The sequence below is a fragment of the Scyliorhinus canicula genome, chromosome 18 (genome assembly GCF_902713615.1).
Source record: "Scyliorhinus canicula chromosome 18, sScyCan1.1, whole genome shotgun sequence".
Taxonomy (NCBI): Eukaryota; Metazoa; Chordata; class Chondrichthyes; order Carcharhiniformes; family Scyliorhinidae; genus Scyliorhinus; species Scyliorhinus canicula.
In genome coordinates this window covers 110,924,634-110,943,980 of record NC_052163.1, presented here as the reverse complement: position 1 = coordinate 110,943,980, position 19,347 = coordinate 110,924,634, and the positions used below count along the sequence as shown (strand labels likewise).

The 19,347-nt window shown below is 55.6% G+C and overlaps 2 protein-coding genes across 7 annotated transcripts in view; one reads left to right on the top strand and one right to left on the bottom strand.

Moving 5' to 3' along the window:
* The window catches only part of sin3b (SIN3 transcription regulator family member B), a 60,232-nt gene extending 56,387 nt beyond the window's left edge, over positions 1-3,845 (top strand). For all 6 annotated transcript variants that reach the window (XM_038776823.1, XM_038776826.1, XM_038776824.1 and 3 more), the window contains one exon: positions 3,343-3,845. In XM_038776823.1, the coding sequence (XP_038632751.1) occupies positions 3,343-3,573 (231 nt within the window). In that variant the 3' untranslated portion in view covers positions 3,574-3,845. The remainder of the gene's footprint in view (positions 1-3,342) is intronic.
* Positions 3,846-10,895: 7,050 nt separating this feature from the next.
* LOC119953402 (protein S100-A1-like) lies at positions 10,896-12,502 on the bottom strand. Its single transcript, XM_038777653.1, has 3 exons — positions 12,328-12,502; positions 11,841-12,012; positions 10,896-11,093 (listed from the first exon to the last, which is right to left on the bottom strand). The coding sequence occupies exons 2-3, from the start codon at positions 11,988-11,990 to the stop codon at positions 10,965-10,967; spliced, it is 279 nt and encodes a 92-aa protein (XP_038633581.1). The 5' UTR covers positions 11,991-12,012; positions 12,328-12,502; the 3' UTR covers positions 10,896-10,964.
* Between the last annotated feature and the right edge of the window lie 6,845 nt (positions 12,503-19,347).

Here is a 19,347-nt window from a genome sequence, read left to right as displayed (position 1 = left end):
CCCTCCCCTGCCCCCTCCCCTGCCACCTGCCCCGTCCCCTGCCACCTGCCCCCTCCCCTACCACCTGCCCCGTCCCCTACCACCTCCCCTACCACCTGCCCCCTCCCCTACCACCTGCCCCCTCCCCTACCACCTGCCCCCTCCCCTACCACCTGCCCCCTCCCCGCCACCTGCCCCGTCACCTGCCACCTGCCCCCTCCCCGCCACCTGCCCCCTCCCCTGCCACCTGCCCCCTCCCCTGCCACCTGCCCCCTCCCCTGCCACCTGCCCCCTCCCCTGCCACCTGCCCCCTCCCCTGCCACCTGCCCCCTCCCCTGCCACCTGCCCCCTCCCCTGCCACCTGCCCCCTCCCCTGCCACCTGCCCCCTCCCCGCCACCTGCCCCCTCCCCGCCACCTGCCCCGTCCCCGCCACCTGCCCCGTCCCCGCCACCTGCCCCGTCCCCGCCACCTGCCCCGTCCCCGCCACCTGCCCCGTCCCCGCCACCTGCCCCGTCCCCGCCACCTGCCCCGTCCCCGCCACCTGCCCCGTCCCCGCCACCTGCCCCGTCCCCGCCACCTGCCCCGTCCCCGCCACCTGCCCCGTCCCCGCCACCTGCCCCGTCCCCTGCCACCTGCCCCCTCCCCTGCCCCCTCCCCTGCCACCTGCCCCCTCCCCTACCCCCTCCCCTACCACCTGCCCTTCCCCTACCCTCCTGCCCCTCCCCTACCACCTGCCCCCTCCCCTGCCCCCTGCCACCCGCCCTGTCCCCTGCCACCCCGCCCTGTCCCCTGCCACCCGCCCTGTCCCCTGCCACCCGCCCTGTCCCCCGCCACCCGCCCTCTCCCCCCCGTCACCCCGCTCTCCCCGTCACCCGCTCCCCCCCACTTCTCCCCGCCACCTGCTCTCCCCCACACGTCATCTGCCCTCTCCCCCGCCACCCGCCCTGTCCCCCGCCACCCGCCCTGTCCCCCGCCACCCGCCCTGTCCCCCGCCACCCGCCCTGTCCCCCGCCACCCGCCCTGTCCCCCGCCACCCGCCCTGTCCCCCGCCACCCGCCCTGTCCCCCGCCACCCGCCCTGTCCCCCGCCACCCGCCCTGTCCCCCGCCACCCGCCCTGTCCCCCGCCCCCCGCCCTGTCCCCCGCCCCCCCGCCCTGTCCCCCGCCACCCGCCCTGTCCCCCGCCACCCGCCCTGTCCCCCGCCACCCGCCCTGTCCCCCGCCACCCGCCCTGTCCCCCGCCACCCGCCCTGTCCCCCGCCACCCGCCCTGTCCCCCGCCACCCGCCCTGTCCCCCGCCACCCGCCCTGTCCCCCGCCACCCGCCCTGTCCCCCGCCACCCGCCCTGTCCCCCGCCACCCGCCCTGTCCCCCGCCACCCGCCCTGTCCCCCGCCACCCGCCCTGTCCCCCGCCACCCGCCCTGTCCCCCGCCACCCGCCCTCTCCCCCGCCACCCGCCCTCTCCCCCCCCACCCGCCCTGTCCCCCGCCACCCCGCCCTCTCCCCCGCCACCCGCCCTGTCCCCCGCCACCCGCCCTGTCCCCCGCCACCCGCCCTGTCCCCCGCCACCCGCCCTGTCCCCCGCCACCCGCCCTGTCCCCCGCCACCCGCCCTGTCCCCCGCCACCCCGCCCTGTCCCCCGCCACCCGCCCTGTCCCCCGCCACCCGCCCTGTCCCCCGCCACCCGCCCTGTCCCCCGCCACCCGCCCTGTCCCCCGCCACCCCCGCCCTGTCCCCCGCCACCCGCCCTGTCCCCCGCCACCCGCCCTGTCCCCCGCCACCCGCCCTGTCCCCCGCCACCCGCCCTGTCCCCCCGCCACCCGCCCTGTCCCCCGCCACCCGCCCTGTCCCCCGCCACCCCGCCCTGTCCCCGTCACCCGCCCTTCCCCCCGTCACCCGCCCTCTCCCCCGTCACCCGCCCTCTCCCCCGTCACCCGCCCTCTCCCCCGTCACCCGCCCTCTCCCCCCGTCACCCGCCCTCTCCCCCCGTCACCCGCCCTCTCCCCCGTCACCCGCCCTCTCCCCCGTCACCCGCCCTCTCCCCCCGTCACCCGCCCTCTCCCCCCGTCACCCGCCCTCTACCCCCGTCACCCGCCCTCTACCCCCGTCACCCGCCCTCTACCCCCGTCACCCCCCTCTCCCCCCGTCACCCGCCCTCTACCCCCGTCACCCGCCCTCTACCCCGTCACCCCCCTCTACCCCCGTCACCCGCCCTCTACCCCCGTCACCCGCCCTCTACCCCCGTCACCCGCCCTCTACCCCGTCACCCGCCCTCTACCCCGTCACCCGCCCTCTACCCCGTCACCCGCCCTCTCCCCCCGTCACCCGCCCTCTACCCCCGTCACCCGCCCTCTACCCCGTCACCCGCCCTCTACCCCCGTCACCCGCCCTCTCCCCCCCGTCACCCGCCCCTCTTCCCCCCGTCACCCACCCCCTCCCCGTCACCCCCCTCTCCCCGTCACCCGCCCCCTCCCCGTCACCCGCCCTCTCCCCGTCACCCCCCCCTCTCCCCGTCACCCCCCTCTCCCCCGTCACCCGCCCTCTTCCCCCGTCACCCGCCCTCTCCCCCGTCACCCGCCCTCTCCCCCGTCACCCCGCCCTCTCCCCCGTCACCCGCCCTCTCCCCCGTCACCCGCCCTCCTCCCCCGTCACCCGCCCTCTCCCCCGCCACCCGCCCTCTCCCCCGCCACACGCCCTCTCCCCCGCCACCCGCCCTCTCCCCCGCCACCCGCCCTCTCCCCGTCACCCGCCCTCTCCCCGTCACCCGCCCTCTCCCCGTCACCGCCCTCTCCCCCGTCACCCGCCCTCTCCCCCGTCACCCGCCCTCTCCCCCGTCACCCGCCCTCTCCCCCGTCACCCGCCCTCTCCCCCGTCACCCGCCCTCTCCCCCGTCACCCGCCCTCTCCCCCGTCACCCGCCCTCTCCCCCGTCAATCGCCCTCTCCCCCGTCACCCGCCCTCTCCCCCGTCACCCGCCCTCTCCCCCGTCACCCGCCCTCTCCCCCGTCACCCGCCCTCTCCCCCGTCACCCGCCCTCTCCCCCGTCACCCGCCCTCTCCCCGTCACCCGCCCTCTCCCCCCGTCACCCGCCCTCTCCCCCGTCACCCGCCCTCTCCCCCGTCACCCGCCCTCTCCCCCGTCACCCGCCCTCTCCCCCGTCACCCGCCCTCCCCCCCCCCCCCCCCGTCACCCGCCCTCCTCCCCCCCGCCACCCGCTCTCCCATCCACCCCGCCACCCGCTCTCCCATCCACCTGCCCCTTCCCCGCCTCCGGCCCTTTCCCCCTGCCGCCCCATCTCAACCGCGCCCTCTTCTCTTTCTGTCCGCCTCTTGCTCACCCATTGTCCCCTCCCTCCCCCCCACAGTCCCAGTGCCAAGTTACCAGGTACCAGCACCAACAATTTCTGGAATGGCACAACCGCTGGCTGGAGGACAATGTGACTGACGAGATGGGAGACCTGGTCCAGGATTGGCTGATGGGTGAAGATGTCGAGGACCTGATCCCATGTAAAATGATTTGTGAAAGTGATACTATCCATGACATTGCTGTCAACAGATACCGTGTACAATACAGCCGCTTCCCCCCATCACCATGATACGCTTCTGCACGCACTTGTGCTTACACACACACGCACACACCGCAGTCGCAAGTGCACTGCGTGCCCACGTGTGGTCAATACACGATGCTTAAGAATGGTGAGGTGATTGAGTTAGCTGCCTGACTCCTGTATAAGAGAATGATCATTGCAGCACCAACCTACTGAACACAGCCAGTATTATCAATGAGGAAATGCATTTGACGTGAATCTACTTGTGATCCTTGACCCCATTATCTCTCGCTCTTCATCCCCCCCCCCCCCCCCCCCCCCCCCCCCAGCCCACCAATTGCTGTACTCCCATTCCCAACGTCTTGCAAAAGATTGGTCAAACTTTGTGACACTGCATGAGATATTTTTGGTAATTGACAGCTTGCTGATGTGTACACTGTGTGATTCTGTGCACAGGATAAGGACTGAAGCAACTGGACCGCTAGATAGCAGGACTGATAAGTGATGACCTATGTGGTCTCCAGCCGTTGCCCCCTCTCCCCCACACTCTCCCGTCCTGAAAATGAACAGAGGGTATCACTGCTTGAAGATGCAGTTCACCTTGCGCACACAGTATCCATCTGGTGCAGCCTTCGAGAAACACGCAAAATGCATTGGAAGGTTTATTAATCTGTCGACTAGGGAAGCTGTGCATTGACCTCAACAGTCAAACGTGAGGCTGAGTGCCTGTTACTGTGGAGTCTGCTCCCGCCTGAGACAGCAGTCAACTCTGGAGTGGCTGCATTCAACTGAGGGCTCAAACTCTGCACCAATTCAAATTCATCAGGACCCACACAGTTCAGAGTTGAATGAACTTGAGGAGTTACCAAGTTGCTGAAAGCTGTCGTTTCTCAATTTGCAGCAGTTGAGTGGTATTATATCTTGGGACTGTCTGTGAGCCATGGCATCTTGATGTTGGGCAGCTTTGTTCCAGTCTATTCCCAGTGTTCAGTATTCCCGTCTAAAAGAGGACGTATTCCGGTTCTTGATATGCATGGAAGCCAAGTAGCTGAGAGATGAGGCTGTGTAAATATAAACTGCGTCAAAACTACCAACTGAAGCTTAAAAGTAATATGTGTGTAAACTGACGCTAAGCCTGGCCTCTAAGCTCAAACGGCCACTTGCTCAGAGATGGACTAAGTTGGCTCCTACTGTAGTGGAGGATGGTCAATGAATGGAGATGTGGTATTTTTGGTCGCAATAACCTATGCTCAGTTCACAGGACTCGACTGCTTTTGTGACCTTCACAGTGACATTGGCTTGAACCCTGTTGAGTGTATAACTTTCTCTGAAGCTGTGCTATGTATGAAGTGATAACTGTACATTACCCTCCGAGTGAGAAGGCTGGATGAGGGTCTGGAAATGCAAAGCAAACACACAATTGTGTTTTTGTATGAACTGCCTGAAATTCAGGGGATTATTTTGTGAGCATATTATGGAGAGGTTTCAGGCTCTTTCCCTTCTGGAAAGACCAAGGTTTAAGTTAGTGTCTTGTTTGGAGGTTTCATTGTCCCAAGGAGATTATTTTTTTTTTTTTAGGAGCATATTTTCCAGGAGGTTAAAAACGCACCATCTTTAACTAAGGGATTACCTTGCCTTGTTTAAGCTTCAAGATGGTAAATAGCAATGGTGTGTGAGAGGCAGAATGATCGCCTGTGGCCAGTGGAAAGTTTGCCAGAGATTCTCTGAATGTCTGGGCCACTTACTGAGTCACACAAATCCATGATTCATGCTGTGTCTGTTAGCTGATCTCAGCCAAGATGGGATACAGAGTGAAGGAGGGATCTCCTATTTATGTTCATCATCCACTGACCTTAACTGGCAAGATCCTTGTGCAATGCCGAATGAGGATAAAATTGGGTTGGCGTGCACTGGCTGCCATGATGGATGATCACTCTGGCACCCACTGTCTAACCTGATGCCTGAACAAATGGCTACTTCCATAAGATGCTACGGGTGATGCCAAATGGCCTTATGGATGGCAGGGGAGAAAACTGGTGCCAAATAAAAAGCTTTCCATCAAAATGTTATTTCTTGAGGACCTGGTGTGGCTCGACCTGTCGGTGCTGGTCACCTGTCTGTCTGAGGCCCAATGTTGAGTTCTTGATACTACTCCTGTTTGACTCATCTGTCCCCAGCTATGGGCACTGGCTGACATGGCTCCTGACTCCCTTCCCCTGATGCACGTGACTCAGATCAGTTGACTTAGCACAGACCTGGGACAGAGACCAAGAGCCTCCTGATCTCTTAAGACTCAGTACCAGACCTGTGGAGGTGATGGGGTTCTTACCCTGTGAACCACAAGCAAGGAATCCGCACCGTTGCCCATTAAAAGCCGCCCAGTCCTACAGCTCGATGCAGTGGACACTCAGTGACTGCACTATCCGCCAGATGAAACTATCAGTAAGGGGGAAGGCTGCACTTTGGAGAGATCATGGACAGTTCTTGATTGGAGTCTGTCCCGTCGCTCCATGTTCGGAATGCCTCTTGTCCAGATTGCTATTATTTGGAGGAGTGTGCAGTTCCGAGTTTCTGCCTCCTGATGTCACTGCTGCACTTTGTCCTCCTGTGGAGTGGGGCCCAGAGGCACAGGGCTTCCCGAGCCACTCTGCAGAGTTTCTGCCACACAACCAATCACGGACATGAGCACAAAGCCAAGTGAACTCGCCCGCCTGCCAATCCTTACCCCGTGGGGCTGTGAATTACAGCCTCCTAGCTGTAATGTGACTTGTTAATAAGGGGATGGGAAGGAGATTTATACATAACTTAGATGTCTTTAGCAAGCATTTTGATGTTGCTTTTTAAAGTTTAAAAAAAAATCGAAATGCTGAGATGCACTAAATGGCATGCACAGTTTCAGTGCCAGTTTATTGTTGTGGGGAGGGGTGGGGGTGTCAGTGTGAACTCTCATCCCCAGCAGCACCAGAAGCACTGAAGCATTCTGTTTTTATTTATTATATTTGGGAGGGAAAGGCCCCCTGATTCACTGTTTGGACTTCAGCCCTACCCCACCCTGCAGCGTTGGCTGATCTAGGTGGGGGTTGCGGGGAGAGGAAATTTTAAAAAAGTTTGATTGCAGTTATATTGGAGAGTAAGAGGCCATGAGCGTGCACCCCAAAGTGGGGGTGCACCAGATAACAATATTGCCACGGAGACCAACCCTTCGGCAGCAGATTAGCTGCTGGTATGTTGCCTGGTTACAACGAATACTTTTCATTTTGTTCTTAATGTGTGTGAAACAGTTGATGTGATTTTAATTGTGATAACCTGAATCGATGGAATTATCAATGTTTAAAGAGAATCTTTAAGTGTCGATGCTGTGCCGCGTCTGGTTGTTTTTGTAATGAGGATGGTTATTTGTGAGGTCACTTTTACCCAAATTTTCTCTCTCGATTTTAAACTCTGCTTCTGTCCCGTTCAAAAACACCCTCTCCTCACTGACACAGGGGAGGAGGGTCCTGATTTCCATGGGGGGGGGGGGGGGGTGTCCTGATCACCACTGGGGGGGAGGAGGGTCCTGATCCACAGTGGAAGAGGGGCGGCCCTGATCGCCACTGGGGGGGGGGGGGGGGGGGGGGGGAGGACTGAGGGTCCTGATCCACAGTGGGGGAGGGACTGAGGGTCCTGATCCACCGTGGGGGAGGGGCTGAGGGTCCTGATCCACCGTGGGGGAGGGGCTGAGGGTCCTGATCCACAGTGGGGGAAGGGGCTGGGGGGGGGGGGGGCCTGATCCACCGTGGGGGAGGGGCTGAGGGTCCTGATCCACAGTGGGGGAAGGGGCTGGGGGGGGGGGGCCTGATCCACCGTGGGGGAGGGGCTGAGGGTCCTGATCCACAGTGGGGGAAGGGGCTGGGGGGGGCCTGATCCACCGTGGGGGAGGGGCTGAGGGTCCTGATCCACAGTGGGGGAAGGGGCTGGGGGGGCCTGATCCACAGTGGGGGAGGGGCTGAGGGTCCTGATCCACAGTGGGGGAAGGGGCTGGGGGGGGGGGGGGGCTGATCCACCGTGGGGGAGGGGCTGAGGGTCCTGATCCACAGTGGGGGAGGGGCTGAGGGTCCTGATCCACAGTGGGGGAAAGGGCTGGGGGGGGGCCTGATCCACAGTGGGGGAGGGGCTGAGGGTCCTGATCCACAGTGGGGGGGATGGGCTGAGGGTCCTGATCCACAGTAGGCGGGGGGGGGGGGGGGGTGGGGATCTGAGGGTCCTGATCCACGTGGGGGGGGCTGAGGGTCCTGATCCACAGTGGGGGGAGGGGCTTTGGGCCCTGAATCCCACAGTGGGGGAGGGGCTCTGGGTCCGAATCCACAGTGGGGGAGGGGCTGGAGGGTCCTGATCCACGGGGGGGGGGGAGAGAAGAGGGCTCCTGCGGGTTTGTAATTCTGAGTCTTTAAGTTATTTTGGAGTCTGGATGATTATTCTTTCAGATTGATTCGAACCCCAGAGCTGGACAGAGAGGGGAGGGTGGGGGAGGAGGGAGTGGAGCAGGAGATGGGTCAGCATTTCCAATTCCCTGCATTCCCGTGTTCCTCACTCTGAAAACAACATTGTAGCTTCATTCAAAAATAATAAAAGCGAAAAATGGATTGTTCCTGGACTCTGGCAATTTGCTGGTACGGGAGTCTGTGAGGGGCGTGGGTGGGGGCCTGATAAGGCTGTCAGTAGATTGGCAGGCGGTGATTTGGCAGTCAGTGAGGGGGGGGGGGTGATTTGGCAGTCAGTGAGGGGGGGTGATTTGTCAGTCGGGGGGTGATTTGGCAGTCAGTGACTAGGGGGGATGATTTGGCAGTCAGTGGGGGGGGGGGGGTTGGTTTGGCAGTCAGTGAGGGGGTTGATTTGGCAGTCAGTGAGGGAGGGTGATTTGTCAGTCAGTGAGGGGGGATAATTTGTCAGTCGGTGAGGGGGTGATTTGTCAGTCAGTGACTGGGGGGTGATTTGGCAGTCAGTGAGGGGGGATGATTTGTCAGTCAGTGAGGGGGGGGTGATTTGGCAGTCAGTGACTGGGGGGGTGATTTAGCAGTCAGTGAGGGGGTGATTTGGCAGTCAGTGAGGGGGGTGATTTGGCAGTCAGTGACTGGGGGGTGATTTGGCAGTCAGTGAGGGGGGATGATTTGTCAGTCAGTGAGGGGGGGTGATTTGGCAGTCAGTGACTGGGGGATGATTTGGCAGTCAGTGAGGGGGGTGATTTGGCAGTCAGTGAGGGGGGGAGTGATTTGGCAGTCAATGAGGGAGGGGGTGATTTGGCAGTCAGTGAGGTGGGGGTAATTTGGCAGTCAGTGAGGGGGGTGATTTGGCAGTCAGTGAGGGGGGGGGGTGATTAGGCAGTCAGTGAGGGGGGTTGATTTGGCAGTCAGTGAGGGAGGGTGTGATTTGGCAGCCAGTGAGGGGGGGGTTGATTTGTCAGTCAGTGAGGGGGGGGTGATTTGTCAGTCAGTGAGGGGGGGTGATTTGTCAGTCAGTGAGGGGGGGTGATTTGGCAGTCTGTGAGGGGGGTGATTTGGCAGTCTGTGAGGGGGGGTGATTTGGCAGTCAGTGAGGGAGGGGGTGATTTGGCAGTCAGTGAGGGAGGGGGTGATTTGGCAGTCAGTGAGGGTGGGGGTGATTTGGCAGTCAGTGAGGGGGGATGATTCAGTCAGTGAGGGGGGATGATTCAGTCAGTGAGGGGGGATGATTTGTCAGTCAGTGAGGGGGGATGATTTGTCAGTCAGTGAGGGGGGGTGATTTAGCAGTCAGTGAGGGGGGTGATTTGGCAGTCAGTGAGGGTGGGGGTGATTTGGCAGTCAGTGAGGGAGGGGGTGATTTGGCAGTCAGTGAGGGAGGGAGTGATTTGGCAGTCAATGAGGGAGGGGGTGATTTGGCAGTCAGTGAGGGGGGTGATTTGGCAGTCAGTGAGGGGGGGTAATTTGGCAGTCTGAGGGGGGGGTGATTTGGCAGTCAGGGGGGGTGATTTGGCAGTCAGTGAGGGGGGTGATTTGGCAGTCAGGGGGGTGATTTGGCAGTCAGTGAGGGGGGTGATTTAGCAGTCAGTGAGGGAGAGGGTGATTTGGCAGTCAGTAAGGGGGGGGTTGATTAGGCAGTCAGTGAGGGGGGGTTGATTTGGCAGTCAGTGAGGGAGGGTGTGATTTGGCAGCCAGTGAGGGGGGGGTTGATTTGTCAGCCAGTGAGGGGGGATGATTTGTCAGTCAGTGAGGGGGGGGTGATTTGGCAGTCAGTGAGGGGGGTGATTTAGCAGTCAGTGAGGGGGTGATTTGGCAGTCTGTGAGGGGGGGGTGATTTGGCAGTCAGTGAGGGGGGGTGATTTGGCAGTCAGTGAGGGAGGGAGTGATTTGGCAGTCAATGAGGGAGGGGGTGATTTGGCAGTCAGTGAGGGGGGTGATTTGGCAGTCAGTGAGGGAGGGGGTGATTTGGCAGTCAGTGAGGGGGGTGATTTGGCAGTCAGTGAGGGGGGGTGATTTGGCAGTCAGTGAGGGAGGGAGTGATTTGGCAGTCAATGAGGGAGGGGGTGATTTGGCAGTCAGTGAGGGAGGCGGTGATTTGGCAGTCAGTGAGGGGGGGGTGATTTGGCAGTCAGTGAGGGAGGGAGTGATTTGGCAGTCAATGAGGGAGGGAGTGATTTGGCAGTCAGTGAGGGAGGGAGTGATTTGGCAGTCAGTGAGGGAGGGGGTGATTTGGCAGTCAGTGAGGGAGGGAGTGATTTGGCAGTCAATGAGGGAGGGGGTGATTTGGCAGTCAGTGCGGGTGCAGGTGGGGGCCTCTGGTGAAGTGAATATTATGTGGGAAGGGAGGGGACAAACTCAGTGCGGCAGAAAATGGTTAAGTAATTGCTGCTTCACCTTCTCCAGCTAATATGGCTATTGCCCTCTGGATCTGGGCTGACGGAGTGTGATGGAAGGATGTTTGAGTTGCTCTCAGCGCCAGGGTTTTGTGGGAGTGGAAGGGGAAGAGGGTAATGAGTACCTGAGACATCCATTTTCCTCAACTGAGATCCTGCTCCCTGAAGCATTGTGGTTTACAGGAGCCTTGACTGCGTGGCCCATTATCTGCACTGCTCCTCTCACTCCTGTACCCCACAAACATCCCCAGGCACCCCCTACAACCCAAGCCACCCATCCTTAAGCCCCATCACCCCGCCCCCCCCAATACCCAGCACCACCCCCATCCTCAACCCCACCCCACTCCTAAGGCAGCCACCCCAAGTGTGAAGAAAAACACATGCTCCTGATTGAAGAATAAAGGTGGGGGATAGTGCACATAGTTGGGGGGGGGGGGGGGGGGGGGGGGGGGGTCCTGCTATGCTCCTTACTTTAATACAAGAAGTACAGAGAGAGGTTGTGATCTTTTCAAGGAGTTTTTATTGTTTTTTTTGGCTGTTTAACAGGCTTCACACGGACGTGTTCTCATTTCTAGGATTGTTCCTCGCGGCAAACCACGATCGTTGCCAAGAGACACATGAACTCTTTAAAATCGACTTTGCTGTTGTAGCCACCTTCCAGACATGAGTAGAAACCTTCAAAGCGCTCATCAAAATCATCCTTTTGAGAGAAACGAAGGTGATTGTGTTTGAAACATGCCCATCAAATCTACTCACTCTTCACACAATATTCACACCCCGCCACCTTTAACCCCACCCAAATGACCCCATCGGCCAACCCAAACAGACTCAGCCCCTAACCAAACTGGCCCCAAACCGCACAGCCCCCCTCCCCTTTCCCCCCTGGAAACTGCCCCAACCCGCCCAAACGCCCCCTCCACCCAAACATTCTTCAATCCCTCACCCTCGGCCTCTGCTCTCGACCTTGGTCCTCTAGCCCCGGTCCTCCCCCTCTGCCCCACATCCTCTGTCCTTGGTTATTCCCCCCCCCCGCCGTTGGCCCCACTCCTCTTTCCCCCCCCCACCCCCCCCCCCCCCCCCCCCCCCCTCCCCCCCCCCCCCTGCCGTCGGCCCTGCCCTCAGCCAACCCCTCAGCCCTTGGTCCCTCTGGTTTGTTTCAAACACTAGCTTTCGGAGCACTGCTCCTTCCTCAGGTGAATGGCTGAGGAAGGAGCAGTGCTCCGAAAGCTAGTGTTTGAAACAAACCTGTTGGACTTTAACCTGGTGTTGGAAGACTTCTTACTGTGCTCACCCCAGTCCAACGCCGGCATCTCCACATCTTGGTCCCTCTGTCTGACCTCGACCCCCTTCAGCTTCTGCCTGCCCCTTCCCACCCCACTGATGTGTTGGCTGACAGCCTTGCAGAAGCTGTGGAGTGAAGTGAGCCTACATTTGTGCAGGATCTTACCTGCACAATAGACGGAAGCTGGTTTTGGATTAAGTCATAGAGCTCCTTGCGGTTCAAAGTTTTCTTGTCACTGTCTTTCGAAGCTGCTTCCTTAAACACTTTGAGGAGAGTCTGTAGAGCAGAATTCACTTGCGATAGTTCAAAGGACATGATGAGAGATCTGGATGGAGCACTGAAAGGATAAGCAGAACATGGGAATTATTGGCACATCAAATTGAAGCAAGAGACTGGCATGTTGTTCAAATGATAGGGCGTAGATGGGATCAAATAACCACAGCACAAGAGGTGTAGACACTAGTTCAAACTTGCCCAGAAAATAAAGATTTAATATAAAATAACTTAACATCCAAGTAAACGAAAAAGCGAGTCAGCCCAGAGGCAAACAGTCACAACTCAGTTCCTGCTCCGCACCCACCCTGGCTCTCCCCCCCCCCCCCCCCCTTTCCCGGTTTCAGCTGCTGGGTTTTTGATTTTAATGTCTACTCACCTGATGGATGATCAGGATGTAAAGAAATGACACCAGTGGTTTGGAACTGGAATATATGCAGCAGTTTCATCTCCCACCTCCTGTCAATCACCTCCTATTTTGTTGCAGATTGGTGTGCGTCCGGCTCACATGCAGGATTGTGTGATTGGATTGGAGCAAATTTCCAGTGGGATAGGATTGTTCACCAGTGATTCACAGGAACATCCCCCCCCCCCCCCCCCCCCCCCCCCCCCCCCCCCCATCCCTAAAAACACGCCCTCGAGGTACACCTACGGACTCATCTCAATGACTCATCTTTCTTGTAGTATCTTAACCCTCTGATTGCAGCATCAATCTCCCAGAGTTTCCTCGTCCCACAGTCCCCATCTCTCCTGAAATGCGCCCAATTGCCCCCTTGGTCCCACGACATCGCCTGTCAATGTTCACCCTCGTTAATTTGCTCCATTCCTTCCAGAGTTCTATCTGTTCTCTAATTGCTGCTTTTTTAAGTTTGTGTGGCCGCCCTGAGCAACCGCAGGCTTCAGTGACCTCTCTGGTTACCATGTTGGGCGTCGGGGAGTGTTGACTTTCATCAGAGAAGATGCTAATGAATGAGCATTGTGTAAAGATCTACTTTTCTTCAATAATCCTATAATGCGCAGCTGGAGACAAATATTTGTTGAAGGTGTTGACACACCAGGTGTATCCTGTGTGGTTTATGGTAGTGCCCACAACTTTGGAGAAATGCATTGAATTATTCGTTCATTTTGACAAAAGATTCATGACTTAGATTAGTATTGGTTGGTTCACCTGCACCAAACAGCTGTTCTTGGAAAATGATTAGGAGCAGAAACTCTGGCTAACTTCCCCCTCCTCTGTCACCCAGGGATCACTGAACAGCGATCGTGAGCAGGAACTCTGGCTGATTTCCCCCCTTTCTCTGCCTCATTCTGTAATCCAGGGATCACTGAACAGTGATCATGGGCAGGAACTCTGGCTCATTTCCCCCCTTTCTCTGCCTCATTCTGTAATCCAGGGATCACTGAACAGTGATCATGGGCAGGAACTCTGGCTGATTTCCCCCCTTTCTCTGCCTCATTCTGTAATCCAGGGATCACTGAACAGTGATCATGGGCAGGAACTCTGGCTGATTTCCCCCCTTTCTCTGCCTCATTCTGTAATCCAGGGATCACTGAACAGTGATCATGGGCAGGAACTCTGGCTGATTTTTCCCCTACTCTGTCTCGCTCTGTCACCCAGGGATCACTGAACAGTGATCATGGGCAGGAACTCTGGCTGATCCCCCCTTCTCCCTGTCTCTGTCACTGTGAAACCTGGGACCTCGGTGCCGTGAGGCAGTGGTGCTAACCACCGTGCCGCCCCTTGTTGTAACCTTTTATGCGGGACCTTGTCGAATGCTTTCTGGAAGACCAGATATATGACATCTGCAGGCTCCCCATTATCCACTTGTTACATCTTTGAAGAACTTTAACAAATTAGTCAAACACGATTTATCCTTCATAAGACCATGCTGACTCTGATGAATTGCGTTTTGACTTTCTAAATGTCCTATTATTAGCTTCCTTAATAGTGGATTCTAACAACTTCCCAATGACAGATCTTAAACTAACTGGTCTATAATTTCCTACTTTCTTCTTCTCCCTTTTTAAATATAGATGCTGCATTCGCATTTTCCGATCCACTGGACCCTTTCCCGCATCCAGGGAATTTTGGAATTTTTTTTAACCATAATTTATTCAAGGCATTTTGAGTTTATATGCAAAACACACAATATAATCAATTTTGTAGAAGTATTTCTTATCAAAATACCCTGTCTTAAACTCTACCTGCCCCACTTTGTAGCTACACTATAAGGATAGAACTCTGGCAGGGATAGAGGGACAGGAAATGAACAGCCTCCAACTCGAGTGGAAGCCCTCCTCTGATCCCCTCATGGCAAACTTTATTTTTTCCAAATGGAAATCATTCACCCACCTCACAGCCGTCGGCATCGCCAAGGCTCACCATCCTAACAAGACCCTCCTCCAGGCTACCAGGGAGGCAAAGGGTAACACATCAGCCTCTCTCCCCGTCTACACTTCCGATCCTCTGGAGACTCCGAATGTCGCCACTCAAGGGCTTAGTGAGTGTCACTTTCAGCCCTAAAATCTCTGACGTAGTCCTCGCAAAGGATTCCCAAAACTCCTCCAGTTTCGGGCAGGACCAAAATATATGGGGGTGATCTGCCAGTCCCCTGGAACATTGTCACATTTATCCTCAACCTCTGGAAAAAATAGGCTCAGGCGTGACTTTGTCATGTGCATTCTATGCATCACCTTATGTTGAATTAAACTTAACCTCACACACAAGGAAGTTGAATTTATCCTCCTCGGGCCTCACTCCAAATCCCTCCATCAAAGGTACCACCTAGTTCCTCTTCCCATTTCCTCATTATCTGTTCCAATGAGGCCTTCTCCCTTTCTATTAGCTATCCATAAATGTCAGAGACCTTGCTCTCTCCAATCTCGTACTCTGACACAACCTGTTCAATCAGTGAAGGGAACAGCAACCACAGAAATGTGGCCAACTCTATTTTCAGAAAATCCTTTATCTGTAGGTACTGGAACCCATTTCCCCTGAGTCTCGGGGAAATGGAATTTCTCCATGAGCTCCTCCAATTCCGCAAATCTTCCTTCCACGAAAAGATTTCTAAACCACTCTATCCCTTCTCACCCCCATCCCTTACATGTTAAGTCCAACCCTGCTGGGATAAGTCTGTGATTATTACAGATCGGACCCCACAATGACATGCCCTTTATCTTAATATAGAATCATAGAATTGACAGTACAGAAGGAGGCCGTTCGGTCAATCGAGTCTGCACCGGCTCTTGGAAAGAGGCTCACACCTCCGCCCTATCCTCGTAACCCCACCCAACCTTTCTTAAGGGCAACTTAGCATGGCCAATCCACCTAACCTGCATATCTTCGGACTGTGGGAGGAAACTGGAGCACCAACATGTTGCCTGAGCTGGTTCCAGATCCTCAACGTGGCTACTACCACCGGACATGCAGAGTATTTGGTTGACAAGAATGGAAGAGGTGCCAATACCAGTGCCCTCAGGCTTGTCCCCTGCATGAAGCCCTCTCCATCTGCCTCCACACCTACCTTTCCTGAACAGCCCACTTCCGAACCTTCACATGCGCCACCCAATAATAATTCAGCAAACTCGGTAATGCCAAACCACCCGACCGCCTGTCCCACTCCAAAAATACCAGAGTCCCTCCCCACCCATATAAAGTATGAATCCTGTTTACCCTCTTAAAAATATTTGGGCAAGATGATCAGGCGAAGGGCAGCATGGTGGCGCAGTGATTAGCACTGCTGCCTCACGGCGCCGAGGTCCCAGGTTCGATCCCAGCTCTGGGTCACACTCCGTGTGGAGTTTGCACATTCTCCCCGTGTCTGCGTGAATTTTGCCCCCACAACCCAAAGATGTGCAGTGTAGGTCAATTGGCCACATTTAATTGCCCCTTAATTGGAGAAAATGAATTGGGTATTCTAAATTTATTTTTAAAAATTAAAAAATTAAAAAAAAAAGATCAGGCGATACTGAAAGACAAACGAAACTTTGGGAGGCCCACCATCTTCACAGTCTGGATCCGTCCCGCCAATGACAATGGGAGGACATTCCATTTCTTAAAGTCTCACTGCACCTATTGGGCAGGTTTAATTTATGTAGCTGTGCCCAATTATGTGCCACCTGGATTCATAGATACCGGAAGTGCATTCTAACCAGCCAAAAAGGCAGTATCTCTAAACTCCTCCCCTGTATCTGAGCATTGCCCAGGAGTACTTCACTCTTTCCCCTGTTAAGCTTATACCCGAGAATGAGCCGAATTTCGTCAGTATCCCCAGAATCCGGCCTATACTGGGAATCGGGTCTGTGACATACTCCATTCCTCTCCACTCTGTCAATGCCCTCAGTGGCTCAATCACCATGCGAAGAGCAACGGGAATGGTGGACATCCCTGCATTGTTCCTCGCTGCAAACTAAAATAACCCAAACTAATAGAGTTTGTATGCACACTTGCTGTTGGGGCTCTATATAACATTCTAATCCAGCCAATGACCCTGGCCCAAGACCGAACCGCCCTAATAATTCAAAAAAATACTCCCACTCAACCCGATCTAAAGCCTTTTTTGTGTCCATAGATATTATCACCTCCTTTCCTGGCCCCACACGCTTTGTCACCACATTTAACAATCTTCTGATATTTGACGATAAGTGCTGCCCCTTTACAGACCCTCTCTGGTCCTGTGCTGTTAGCCAGGTGTATCGCCAACACCTTGACCACCAACTTTACATCCATGTTTAGATACGCAATTGGTCGATAGGACCCACAGTCCTCCAGGTCTTTATCTGGGCAATTGAGACTCCCGGAGCAGGAAGCCAGGATTCCAACGGAGTGTCAACAGGGTTTCATCTTGCTTGTCTTTCTCAAGCAAGTAATTAGAGATCATTCCCGAATTCCATGCCTGTGGGGAGGACGTGTCTGAGCGTGTGACTCACATTCAGTCTCCACACAGCTCCTGTACTGTTCACCGGCCAGCAGAGGCTCAGAGAATCTTGCGGCTCAGAATGAGGCCTTTCATCCCACCAATGCCCGTTCTGGCTCTTTAAAGAACAGTCCAATCATTCCCACTCCTATCGCCCTTCGAGTATTTTGAAAGTCCCGATTGAATCTCCCCGCATGTCCCTTCCAGGCAATGCCTTCCAGGTCACAGCAACATCGCTTGGTAAGTATTGTTTCCTCCTGTCACCCCTGGTCCTTTTGACAATCATTTTCAATTGTGTCCTTCTGGTTTCTGACCCTCCTGTCACTGGAAACAGTTTCCCCTTATGAAATGAAATGAAAATCGCTTATTGTCACAAGTAGGCTTCAAATGAAGTTACTGTGAAAAGCCCCTAGTCACCACATTCCGGCGCCTGTTCGGGGAGGCAGGTGCGGGAATTGAACCGTGCTGCTGGCCTGCTTTGGTGTGCTTTAAAAGCCAGCTCTTTAGCCCTGTTTATTTACTCTTACCAAAATCCCTTATGATTTTGAACACCTCGATCAAATCTTCCCATAACCTTCTTTTCTCGTGAGGCGTTTCTCGCTCATACTCTGAAGTGTTCATCCCAGATTCAATTTTAGCGTTTCCTCTCTCCGTGCATCCTATTGCAGATTGTACCGTTTAGTTTGTATTGCCTTTCCCTCATTGCTTCCACTAATTGCAATGCTTCACTCTTCCGAGTTTGATTTTATTTGCCATATTTCTGCCCATCTTGCCAATTTCTCTGTCCCCCTCAAACCAGTTACAACCCTCTACGCTGTGGACGACGTCGCTGAAACCTGTGTCAGCTGACAACTTTGAAACGTTGCTGTGTTAATGCAAGTCCAGGTCATTAAGATATATATTTGTGGGCAGCATGGTGGTACAGTGGGTTAGCCCTGCTGCCTCAGGGCGCCGAGGTCCCAGGTTAGATCCCGGCTCTGGGTCACTGTCTGTGTGGAGTTTGCACATTCTCCCCGTGTTTGCGTGGGTTTCGCCCCCACAACTCAAAGATGTGCAGGTTAGGTGGATTGGCCACACTAAATTGCCCCTTAATGCGAAACCCACGCAAACATGGGGAGAATGTGCAAACTCCACACACACAGTGACCCAGAGCCGGGATCTAACCTGGGACCTCGGCGGCGTGAGGCAGCAGGGCTAACCCACTGTACCACCGTGCTGCCCACAAATATATATCCTAATGACCTTAATTGGAAAAAACAAATTGGGTACTCTAAATTTTTTTTTTAAAGATATATCTTTGTCTGGGAGTTATTACCTCGTTAACCCTGGGTACAGTGGTTTAGTGGTTATTTGAACCAGCCAGTCCAGTGGCCTGCCTAATAATCCAGAGAAATATAAATTGAAATCTCGTGAGCAGTTTGCAGATATAAATTCAGGTTTTAAAAATAACTCTGGTCTCTGAAAGTAATCTCGAAGCAATTGGATTGTTACCAGAGCCCAACAGGCTCACACTTGGCCATTAGGGAAGGAAATCTGCCTTCCTTACCCAGACCCCCACCAATCTGTCAGGCTGAGGAGACACTACCCTGTCAAACCCCAATTTAGCCTTGCTAGATTTGTTCTTGCCCTATCCAGGCGGCATGCAGCACAATGGTTAGCACTGTTACTTCACTGCAGGGTCCCAGGTTCGATTCCCGGCTTGGGTCACTGCCTGTGCGGAGTCTCCACATTCTCCCCTTGTCTGCGTGGTTTTGCTCCGGTTTCCTCCCACAAATCCCGAAAGACATGCTGTTAGGTAATTTGGACATTCTGAATTCTCCCTCCATGTACCCGAACAAGCGCCAGAGCGTGGCGACTAGGGGCTTTTCACGGTAACTTCATTGCAGTATTAATGTAAGCCTACTTGTGATGATAAAGATTATTATTATTAAAATTGGCCCTCTCCAAATTCACTGGTTCAAAATCCTGGAACTCCCTCCCCACTTAAGGGACAGTCAGGGATGGGCACTAAAAGCTAGTCGAGCCAGCGACGCCCACAGCTTGTGCATGAACACAAAAAAAATATTTACTCTGGATTGTTCTTTGCCCTTTTCCATAACCAACCTAAACCTTATGTCACAATTTTTTTTTTAAATTAAAAAATACATTTAGAGTACCCAATTCTTATTTTCCAACTAAAGGGCAATTTAGCCAGTCCACCTACCCTGCATGTCTTTGGGTTGTGGGGGTGAGACCCAGGCACACACTGGCATGGGGAGAATGTGCAAACTCCACACGGCCAGTGACCCGGGGCCGGGATCGAACCCGGGTCCTTGGTGCCGTGAAACAACAGTACTAACCATTGTGCCACCGTACCTCTGCAATGTTAGGTTACAATTATCACTGTTTCTTAAATGTTTTCCTACTGACATTTAATCCACCCGATGCTCCTCATTCCCAAATCCAGGTATGGCAGTGCCTCCTTCCAAGTTGGAAACATATGC

Coding starts and splice junctions, on each gene's coding strand:
- LOC119953402 (XM_038777653.1), bottom strand. CDS start 11,990: ATGTCCTTTGAACTATCGCAAGTGAATTCTGCTCTACAGACTCTCCTC. Junction 11,094..11,840: donor AGCTTCCGTCTATTGTGCAG/GTAAGATCCTGC, acceptor TTCTCTCAAAAG/GATGATTTTGATGAGCGCTT.